Source organism: Gavialis gangeticus, unplaced genomic scaffold, assembly GCF_001723915.1.
Source record: "Gavialis gangeticus isolate Ggan-Ray unplaced genomic scaffold, GavGan_comp1, whole genome shotgun sequence".
NCBI lineage: Eukaryota > Metazoa > Chordata > Crocodylia > Gavialidae > Gavialis > Gavialis gangeticus.
Window position 1 is genome coordinate 20,246,618 of NW_017728998.1, and position 12,066 is coordinate 20,258,683.

Here is a 12,066-nt window from a genome sequence, read left to right on the forward strand (position 1 = left end):
AGCCGCGCGAACAGAGCGCGCAAACAGGCGTGAGCTAGGGGGACTGCCCCCAAGCCAGGGAGCACCCCTGGGGTAAACCCTTGGGGGCGGACTCCAGAGGCACCGGGCACCCCAGCTGGGGGAGCACAGGGGGGCGGGACTGCCAGCAGGCACTTCCGGCCCTGCACCAAAGCACCCTCCTGCCCCAGACAGCCGCATCAGCACCCACGTGTGGCGTTGCTGAGTAAAAAACTCTGCAACAGAATAGTACTTATATTTGTAAGTACTACCCTGTTGCAGAGTTTATTACTGCAGCCTAATAGCCCTGCACATGTAGACACCCAGACATTTCCTGCGGAGCCAATTAGTCAACTGCAGTAAATGCCTTGCATAGATGCACCCACTGTTATTAACATTCCCACTTTTGTCTGAAGACTTCCATAGGAGCTGCACCCACCTCTTCCAGGCAGGCTGGAGACTGGGACTGGCCACCCTTCTCTACTTACAAGTGATCTGAACACTGAGACTGGTCTCACCTAGCCACATTTCTCTATCACACTTCAGTTGGTAAATGAATAATGGCCCTTTTTATTTTCACATTTGGTTAAGTTGAAGTATTTTCTCAGTGGCTCACTAAAGAAACTAAATGTGTCAAGAATGATTTGTAACAAAACAATGTGGAAAGGGAAATTCAAACAACAAGATGCTTCTTTTCACACAGACTAGGGATGCCCATATGCTAACTGTGTTTGGAGGTGAGCAGATTGCAGGGGCAAGACACAACCTGAATGGCATTTCCAGGGGATCTGCAGCAAAGTGGAACTGGGGTAAAGGAGATGGCAGGCTCACTGTGAAGACGCACTTGCTAGCAGCAGCAAGGCATGCTGACGCTGCCTTCTGGAAAAAAAAGAAAGACCTTCTCCTATGACCTGTTGACAGCATGACATGGAGGATACTGCCCCTAAAGGAGGAAGACCCCACTATGCTTGCTACCTAAAAATGTCCTAGATTCCACTCTGCAATGTGGTGAAACTAGAAATCTATTCAGAAAGTAAACCCTGAACTGGTAGTCTCAGTGGGATTACTGATAAAGACTTCTCCAGCTACTTGTCCATTTCAGTTCAACTGAGAGACATTTGTTCTCAATATGCCCACGGGTTTGATTCTGGTCTCACTGAAGTCAACGGCAAAACTTCCACTGACATAACTGGGAACAGAAATAGGGCCATAAGTGAATACTTAGACCCAAAAATTAAATTTAATTAAAATATTAGAAAACCCCAAGGAAGTGTGTTTGTCTAGGTCTCTTTTTTTCTTTTTATGTTTTTCTTTTACAAATTTATATTTGACTTTTACTCTAAAACCCTGCCATGAAAACTTTCCAGTATTCAATAACAGCATAAATACTAGCACCTTAATTCTGCCCATGCAACTTCACTGAAGTCATAAGGCCAAATTCACCTTTGGTGTAATACCACCATAAACAGTGGAGCCACATTCACATTAGACATGAATGTGTCCCAGTGAGCTTATATGGGGTTTATGTGAGCACAGAGTGTCTCCTACAACATCCTTCACCTTCTCCAAACTGCAAAGCTGCACACTTTGGTGCGGACAGCACTGGCCCAACTCAGCAAAAGAAAGGCATAAACCCCTAAAGAACAGTATGACACCAGAGATTAGAGTTCCTGAGTTATGCATTGTCTGCTTTCTCAAAAGAAAGATTTGCCGCTGCAAAAGTTTCTACTAGTTCTAAACGCGTTACCTGCCAGCACTGTGTAGCATCTGCACTCCATTAAAACACAGGCGTAACAGGAGCCTGCCCTTTGGACTGTGATTCCTTCATCGTTTCAGCTTTACGTTGCACATTTCAGTTTCCAGTGCTTGCCAGCTGATTCTTTCTGAGTATGATCAAGAGTAAAGTTGCAAATGCTGCATAGTAGCTTGCCACCATCCACATGCAAGATTCCTTTCAGGTGCTGCTTTATGTGGTCCTCAGCAGATAAAAAAGCAGCAATTTTAGCTTTTGAACGCACACCATACTACAGTCGAGTGAAATCATCATAGCACATGTGAACACTGCAATACCTCTGCTTTGCCTGTTTGTCCTGGTGCGCCCGCTCTGATAAGCAGGCAGTCGTCTCACTGACTATATGAGCTCAGAGCAAGGGTGCATTCATGCTAAGCTAATAACCATCCTGCTTGAGCAAATTTCAAACAAGAACAAATCAAACAGGGTGAGAACCCTGATTTTTATAATGTAAAAAAAAGATATATACATACATCACTGCAACCCAGTTGACTAAGCCAGGCCGGGATTCAGGAACTCCTGAGTTCTAATCCCAGCCCTGCAGTGTCTCCCATTTGTAAAATTGAGATCACGGGCTATGTTTGCTCCTGCCATAAGCCTATTCATAAATGGAGTTATGCTAGGGATGAATGAGGTTTAATAATACTTACCTATCTAAGTGAAGATAAGGATATGTGAAGTCATTATTTAATGACAATGTAAAGTACAGCACTAGATAAGGATATCTACACTGTAATCAATTTAATATTAAATTCATATAGTAGGGATATTTGGCCAAATCAAGAAAATAAATGTGGATAAAAGTAAAAAGTAGCTTTAACTGTATTAGCAAGAGGCTTTTGCTGACTCCCTGTTCAGTAATCTTTAGTCTTTTATTACTTAAATCTGATACCTTGCCTTGCTATGTATTTATTCTATTTAAAGTATACATTTTTCTCTTAAAGTCTCCATTAGCCCCAGAACACACTGGTTCTGATTTTACTTATACAAGTGTAACTTTGGGGAAACTCCAATGAAACCAAAGGAATCACGTCGCTGTGAAGTCTGTGGAACAAAAGAATTAGTTCCTCAGCTACAGAAAGTGAAATGCATATTACCATCAAAACACGACTCTAGAGCTTCACTTGTCTTTTAGTCGCACGTGTAATCATTTCCTTGGAGCACCTGTAATCTCCAATGGCATCTGGTGTCTGTTACTTTCATGCCACGCATGCTCATCCCCAGTAGACCTCCAATGAGGTCAACAGGGTTACCTACGGGATCCGTTTGGTCCAATGTATTTTACAGGAAGAACCATTACAGAGAATTCAATAACTACTGGACTTGTTAAAGACTGTGGTAAAACCCTTGCTGACTTCAGATAAAGGACCAAATTTGTCTCAAATTTACCTCCATTTACTTCAGTGGGATTACACAGGAAATTCATATGGACCAATATCTTTTAAAATCTTAGATATCATAGGTCAACACAAGCATGTAAGTCCTTAATACATATCCCCACACACATGCACCTACCTATAATAACCACCAGTGGGACATTAAAATAATTAAGCCTAGAGAAATTCATTTAGTAACATGTTCATGCAAACAGATACCCATCACCTTCACAACCTGGAGAAGCATTTCATAAGCATTCAAAGGAGTTCATGAAATAGTCTCCTGAACAGACCATTTCATTCCATGCCTGTGTTTCGTGATAGGGCTTACAGAAATCAAAATTTGACTTGTACTAGATAAACAACAGTGAAATTCAAAGGCCAAGTACCAGGAGGTAACACCACTTCTACTGCATTTTTACAGTGGTTAACTGTTACCTCAGGACATTATTTCCAATGGAATGCCACTGTATCTTCATCTTTACATAATTCCTCTATGTGGTGATGAAGCTTTGGATGCACAGCATTAAAAGAAAAAAAAAATCAATAAAAGAGAATCCCCTTTGTTTTGAGTGTAAAGCCTGCTGTAACTGCAACAGAGAACACACACAGAATACTTTACACCATGTTCATCAGCATGAAAACAGGCTCTGCTAGCACGTAAGAGTCAGAATCAGGTTACTTCCATAACATCCTGTGGGAGACGTTTCTCAAAATATTCTGCTCATGCTGATGCTTTTGATGCTCCATTTTAATGCTCTGAAAACTGCAGCATATTTAGTCCATGCTGGTGGTGCTACGGTTGGGCGAGGGTTAGAAGGGAGCAGCATGTAAATGGAGAAATGAATAATGAAGAAATTGTAAAACTAACAAGTGTTTTACAACTCGAGAAACTGCAGAAAACCTGGGTGATGCTCTGAACTGAAAAGTGTCAGGCCCCTCTATGGGTGTTGAAGCCTCCTGAAGCTCTGCAGAGCCCTCTACAAAACCTAGACCCGGTCTGCATTCTCACCCGTATTAGGCAGCATTGCAAGAGAATTATTAAAGAGGTCAATGGAAAGAGCCATTTGCTTTGTGCTCAGAAACAATAATGTTGCCAATGAATGGAAAAATGAAAGGTGGAGCAGCTGGAAAATGAAGACAGGGCAAGCTACAACACCCTGGCAATCCTGCTCACCAGTCTTCCTTACCAAAATTATTACCCCCTTACCTTCCACCCCCAACGCTATGTGAACAGCTGACTTGACTGTTGGTTATGTCAGTCATAAGGATGGTGCTTTCAGTGAGAGGAGACTAGATCCTTCCATAATCAAAAGAAACTCTTGCTGTTCTCCCCAACAGATTGTCTAAGCTGACCAAGGAAATACAGTCTGAGTCTCAAATCCTATTTTCAAGGCATCCCCTGTTGTACATAGCAATGTAGACCCACTTACATTTTCAGGAATCTGATAAGCTTGAGCTTAACATCTGTTTCCTCCCCCTTCTTCACTTGTTTCGCCCCCAACCCACAAGTAATGCAACATTCATTTCTGCCAAAGAATTTCAAGCAACCAGGGCTGTACCTACATACATGTGGATAAGTATTACTTATAAGGAAAGCAGCTAGCACAGATGAGCTATACAACTTTTCCTTGCAAATTCCTTCCAATTTCTAGGTAAACATCATGCAAGTAATTCATTCATGACGAGAACCCTACGGCCAGCATCCAGTTAAGATAGGAGGTGCGCTATCTTAGAGTGAAGTCTGCCCCCACCTCGAAGACTGGGTAAAGTCCACTAGCAACAGCTGTGTTGTGCAAGGACAGGCAGGACTTGTGGGGCCAGCACAGAGCTCAGCTCCACAGTCACTCCCTGCATTTTAATAGACAGGAGGCAGAGCACAGGTGGGCAGGTACAGGTCCTCCTGTTCTCCCCGTGTCTCAGAAATGAGGCTTTAGGGGACCAGAGGGCCTGACGTGGCCTTATGGCTGCAGTAGCACCTGCAGCTTAGCTTCCTGGAGTAACGAATGAAGATCCCTTACCCTGTGCAGCTCCTAGTGCTCCATCCAGCTACTCATACTATGTTCAGAACAAGGATTTTACCCTGTCATGCAAGAAAGCAACAGGCTGTATAAAATGATTACTCCAAGCTGTAATCCTGCTATTGTCATTCTTTTCTCTTCAGAGAGACCGAGTCACGTTCCCCACACTACGGGGAGGTCACACAGCAGCTTCCTGTGCGTACGCTCAGCAGAATGCTAATCAATGCATTTCCTCCTGGAGCGGCGTGAGAGGTAAGCTTTGAAGTGAGGTGAGGGAATGGTTACTGTATCCACCATGTGCCAAACTGCCCCACCAACTGCAAAGCGTGGGGCCTTGGATGCTAGTGGATTAAGGATGAATGATACTTTACACTATTCACAGGAGGATTACACAGCACTGTACAGTTCAGTAAACACACCTGTGAAACAGGAACATGCCTTTTTACAAATGGTGAGAGTGGGTTTTAAGATAAACTACTTATTCCAAAATCCTGGCAATAGAATTCAGGTGTCCCCACTTTTAGTCCTAGGTATCCTTCCCTTCCTCTCACCCTGTTCTGGACATCAGCAGCAGCGACAGAGCTGATGCCTTTATGCAGCCACTTCATGTCAAGAAACGTCAGGTTGGGAGTGATAATCCCTCTTCCTTATCTCCAACTCTTTCCCACTATATCGGGGGTTGTAGGCTTCTATACAGACATTTTGAGGAGGCAGAGAAGCACCACTTGATCCTAAATAATGGTGGTTTTACAGAACATTGTCACCCAGCATTCCCTTGGAAACCAATGGGACTTTTGCCCAAGCCACAACAAAGTAAGAACCACACTATTTGGCCCTAAATGGTCTGTGAATGAAATGAAACAGCAAGTTACTTTTCAAGTCAATGAAAGTTCTAATGTTAATACAACACAAGACTGTCACAGTCATTAAATTGTCGAAAACTATTTGTACACTTTTAATTGCTCTCATCTGTAACACAGGCCTATTTGGTTTAAACAGCCAAATTCCAAGTACGTGACCCACAAGAAGATTTGCCTCTCTGACAAAATAATGAATCACGAAACGTGGTCTAAATTATACGTGTGTAATGTTTATGCCATAGTCTTGAGTCTTCCATACCTCTGAGGGGAAAAAAAGTGACTCCTCATTAGGTTTTTGCCTTAAAGTTCATGAGTTTTAAGTTCAAAATGTATATTTAATATAATGATCCTTTTGTGCCTGAAGACTCAAAAAATCTTTGCATTTTGGATAGCATACTATGGTATAAATCCCTAAAGTGTGAGCCCAGTTCTGTTCCAGTGACATCAGAAAGATTTACCATTGGCTCTGATGGGAAAAGGGTGAAGTGTGCAGTGGCCTGACATCCTTATTCCATTTGAACTGCTTAATGGGATGAAGAACAAGTGTTAAGGAAGAACATACTCCACCCATGCCACTGCAGGCAGAAATGGAGAGGGCTGTGGATAATCAGGCAAACATTAAATCTGTATCTACAACTATGAGGTCCCAACAGCCCAGAATGACTGCAGAGGTGGTGCAATGGGGTAGCAGATGTCACTCCAACCAACAGGAAAGATTCTGGCCTCAAAGGTTCTGTGTTTTATGACCACAACCTGATTGCAGGATGGCGAATTCCACCCCCACCACACTTAGTTCCCTGTTCAAGCCCAAACTCTTGTGTGAGATGGGTGAATTTCAGTCTAAATGCCAATGTATAATATGCTGCAATATCTTCTAAATGGCCATAATTTGCAGTTTCAGATATGACAGCAAAAATACAGACATTCGATAGCACATTGGCAAATACATCCTGATAAAAATGACACAACACTGACTGTGTATATACAGAAACATGAGGGCTAGGGACAAAAGTTGCACATAAATGGGTTTAAGTGAAATGGTTTAAACCTGTAACAGAACAGAGGTTCAGTGCACATAAACCAGTTTCAAAATGCCTGAAACTGATTTAAAGTTGAATGTAGTATCAGACTTAACTGATTTACATCAAACTGGTTTATGAAATTTCTGTCCCAGACCCCTTCCTGGTTCAAGTTAAATCAGCGTGCCCCAGTATTTTGCAGCCCTGAGCTGGGCTGTACCGTGCTGTCTGCTCCAGAGAGCTGGGCTGCCCCCCTCCACTCCCTAGTGGGAACAGTGAGGACTATCTCACTGTCGTCCCAGCAAACCCCTGCTGGAGGCTGGGGCTAGGGAGGGGAGTTAAATTTCCCTTCCCCTGAGTACAGACCTGCCCTACCCTGCTTGCTTAGCTCTGGCTGCTACTGTGGACTACAAATCCCAGAGGCACCTGCAAGCACGAAGAGAAAGTGATGAGCAACCCTGCAGAGTCCTGCTTCTATGAGTCTGGAGCAAATCCAAGAGGTCTTGCGGGCAGCAGGAAGAGGAAACACACAGTCCAGGCTGGCTAGCCATACTCCAGCACCACCTGGCTTCTGGCTTGAGCCACTGCAAGCATGTGGCTGCATTTCCTGGATCAAAAGTGAATGTCTGTTCATTTGCTTATTGGTTCAAGCTTTGCAACTTAGACTAACCAGCAAAGACTGAATCAATTCAGCCTCAGGCTTTTTGCCTGTTTGTACTTAGCTGAGAAGTTCTCAAGCGTGAATATCGCTGAAAGAATATACCCCAAATCATACCCAAGGAGTCCTGACTGGGAAAACCAAGACTTTCAAAGCTGAATGTGAACACTCTCCTTAGCTCATGTGATTGTGATTATCTGGGAAATTTCTTTATGCACATCTTAAAATTCTGGTCCATCTTATGAAACTGCTATATCAATTGGGGGCTTTGTGCATGTGGAATCATCAGCCGTATTCTGGACAATGGCTATCCCTGTAATTGTGATGGATCGTATTCAAGTGGGAACACATTATGGTACTGACTGAAGTATAGGGAAATCATTCCAGCCAAGTTTGTCTGCATGGAGAAGTTTTGGAGTGGGGGAAACAAAACCAAAAAGAGATCAGGGATTAAGACCCTCATGGACTTATGGGAAGTTGAGATGGACTCAGAGACATAGAAAGCTTTAGTGAGACAGGACAGGGCACACTGTGGTGTCAAAGCCAGTTTAACTGCAGGACTAGGGAAGGAAGAAGGAAAATGGCTGCACAGGAAAGAGGGGGAGTCAGGGATTCAGAGAAGCCCTGTACAGGAAGGGGGCATAGACCACTTATGGATCCTTGAGCCCAAGCCTAAGGGATGCTCCACAATGATGAGGAAACCGAGGCAGAAAGATGCATGGAGTTATTTTGTCTACAGCTTCATATTTCTTGTGCCAACTAGAGTAAAAACCCAATCATTTTGGAATACATACATTATCTGCATCTGTTTGCTTCCATCCGAAGTACACGTAGATATAAACCCAGAATGCCCCATAGCTGGAGATCTCAGAAGGGGTGTACTTATGCTGTTGAGGGTAGCGCATCTGGACTACTCAGCTGCACAAAGCAATAGACAGAAACCCTTTGGCCAAAAAGCATTCCAGAAACACCCCAGAAAAGGCAATGCTTACACGCGACTCACATTAAAGGAAGCTAAAGAGCAGGCAGTCGCAAAGTGGCAGGACCCAAACAGAGCAACATGGGGAGTGACTTGCTGGGACAGCTGCAGTGGGACTGTGCTACAGCTGTTACAGGGCAAAGCGGTACAGAGGGCTTTAGCCAAGAACCGAGGACCTCTCCCTGATCCCAGGAACATGGGTACATAAACTACATTCATTCAAAATCTAAATCGTCTCATGTTTACATGCAGGGTTATTACAATTCTTAAGTAAAAGGACAATACAGTAGCCCAGACTGAAGATGACACAGTTATATATTAGTCAACAATGTTTCTTGTCAGTGTATCTACCCAACATAGCAGGATACCTAGCAGGAAGAGTGAGCACTTTCTGAGTCAAATACTAGATATGGTGGGAAAAAAATCAGACAAATATTTTGAGAAAAGTTGTTCTCTTTTTTCTGATTGTTTTCTGATCAAAACATTCAAGGACATCTTGAAAGATTCTGACTAGCTCTAGAAGATATGGATTTGGGACCTGATTCTGCTCCAGTGAGAGGTTTGTTATTGAATTCACTGGGATAGGACCAGAAGCTTTGGTAGCTTGTTGCTATGTACATGCTTGCCCAGTAAGAGATTTTTTAAAAGAGAACTACCCCATCATATTGAATAAATAGGTATAATTTTCATTTCATTTTACGGATATCATAGATCCTTCACAGCTTACACATCTGTCACGTAACTCTGCATCAGTGTGTAATACGACAGTTTTAGCGTCAATATGGTGAAGACATGAATGAAATTTCTGGAGGGGTGAGCGCTCAAATATGAATAACTTGGCTGTTTATTTTAAAAGTGAGACACTGACTGTGGGCGTGCACAAAGGTGTCTGAAATCAACAGCCTTTTCTTTTATAGGCCTCTAACACAAAACTACCAGATTAAAGCTTTGTTTTCAGAGTTTATTAAAAATAAATGAATGAAAAAAAATGGAGCACTCAATGCACAGACCCAGCTAAAGCAGAATATCAATCTTCTTGCTCATCCAAGGCACTTACTAACTTTTCAAGGGAGTTTTAGTAGACAAGAAAAAGAAGATCAAGCCCCCAAAATGCAATTCTCCATTAAAACAAAGGTTAATAATGGCAGTGCTGAGATAATTTTATCCTTAATTGTCATGGGTGTGTTGATTACATTTGTTGTCCATTCCTTATTTTTCAGAGGGCTGTTTTACCTCATTGCCTTTCAACCTTTGAAAGGCCAGCTTGGTTTTTTTAACCTGCTGTTTCTATCAGATGAAAAATGTATCATACTCTAATCATGATTAAGGTGAAAAACTGCAGATTTTAAGACTATGTTTGAAAGCATCTGTTTATCTTCTCAGCTACATGCTGCTTCACTGTTTTCTTTTTCAAACCAGACAACCTGCACAGATCATCAAGGCACAGCATTAATGTGCTACCCCTCACGGTAGAGGGCTTTATACTTCTGTCACACAGACAACTGAGTTCCCTTGAAGGACACGCACCATCACAGAGTCTATGAAATTTAACTGATGGAAACAGAACTACCATGTTTTAGGACCAGATTTACTCAGAGGGCCAAATTCTCTTCTTACCAGTTATCCTGATGACAGTAACATCAATGATTTCACCAAAGTCACTCTGAAATTACACTGGGAAACTAAGTGCAGAATTTGGCCCACTGAACTAAAATCAATGATTTCTCATGAGTCAAGGTTGTAGAGTCAAGCCCTTTATTTTCATAAATTAGAGCTGACTGTAGAATGAATGAATGAATGGCAGAGCAAAACCAAGCCATGAGTGGGTTGAGCATGGTCAATCCTTACAAATTACAATAAGAAATATATGGCACTGCCTCCTGTTAGGCGTGATTAATATCACAGCACAGGGGTTCCTGGAAAGCAGGTATAGGCAGGAACTTGTCATACCTATATTGGCTTCTATTAGACCTGATCTTTTAAGATACTGAGAATTCTCAACTGCTGTGGGACCCAACCGAGTGTATTCAGGACCAGACGGGATTGGGCCTATTATAAGTGAATTAAAGCATAAAGGTGATTTAATGTTTTTTTTCCTATTTCCCATAAGTATGGGATATGCATAAATGTAAATACACACACAATGTGCGTGTGTCCATGTATGCATATATGTACCAATAACTAGCTAAAAGTATATCTAGGATTTCAAAGCATTCAAAAGCAAACAAAGAATGGAATGCAGTAAACAAGCAGATTATCCTCCACGCTTTCATTTTAAGTGTACCAAAAGCTTTATTTTCTAGAACTGTACCTCACATTCACCAAAGTATTTAAGTAGGCGCTTAATTTTAAGCATATGAAGATCAGGCCTTTTCAGCAAAGGACCTAAACACATACTCACATGCTTTGCTGAACCAGGCCTATAAATTTGTTTAATTTACAGACTTGAAATGGTGATGACCAAACTAAAGAGTTTAACCTGTCTGAGTAACCCAGTAAGGTCTGTGTGAAGGCAAATATAGCTGTATCTCCAAGTGTAGCCAGGTACATCATTACTGCAGCATGGGTTTACACTGCTTCTGCATTATTATTAGCTGCCTCACTCAAAAATACATCTCCTTTTCTCCTCATCACCTAAAGACCCAGAAACCCTCTCTCATTCATGACCACAGTAAAAGCAATCTCTGTCCTCATGAGACATTCCCCAGATCAGTGAAAAGAAAGGTTCTGTGAATTTTTCTCAAGAGCATGACTGAGGACTCAAACCTGTTCCTGCTGAAGTCATTAGGAGTTTTGCCACTGATTTCAACGAGAATGAGAGCAGAGTAAATGTGGATTTGGGTAACCATCTAAGTCAAATATTGAACGCTGCAAGAAGCCCAATGGCAAAATTAAACAAAACAACCAGAATCTGTCTCGAAATATAAAGGGTATACTTCAATGCCACTTCAACACATACATGGCAAAACTTTTCTTTTCTTTGACTGCTGCTACCAAGTGTATGCTGCTACTCAAACTTTCAGATTCAAGGGTCCAATTCTGCAAACTCTCAGTCCTATCAGTAGATTCAATGAAGTAACAGGCAAGGATTATTTGCATAAAAAGGGTTTTTTTCAGGCTCAGGCCTTATCAGGTATCACAATATATACGAATGTGAGACAAGACAAAATAAAATATCACACAGTACACCAGCATCTAGGTAGGAATGACTCTGTTCTTGCGATTAAAATGCCAAGAGGGATACACTGCTGTTTTAACAAATAGAAGAAACAAGTCTGTATTACAACCAAAATACCTTAAGCAAAATCTGTGTATTTATTTTTGGCATCTTTATATTTTTGCAAGTTATACAATTTGTGCCCAA

General features: G+C 42.0%; 1 protein-coding gene across 9 annotated transcripts in view; it reads right to left on the bottom strand.

The window, feature by feature from the left end:
* Positions 1 to 12,066, bottom strand: part of KCTD15 (potassium channel tetramerization domain containing 15) — an 83,153-nt gene that overhangs the window by 40,961 nt on the left and 30,126 nt on the right. Inside the window, exon 2 of one of the 9 annotated variants that reach the window (XM_019505585.1) lies at positions 1,745 to 1,973. The exons of the other annotated variants lie outside the window; for them this stretch is intronic. Coding sequence (XP_019361130.1) covers positions 1,745 to 1,764 — 20 coding nt within the window. The 5' untranslated portion in view covers positions 1,765 to 1,973. The remainder of the gene's footprint in view (positions 1 to 1,744; positions 1,974 to 12,066) is intronic. 9 annotated transcript variants of the gene reach the window in all.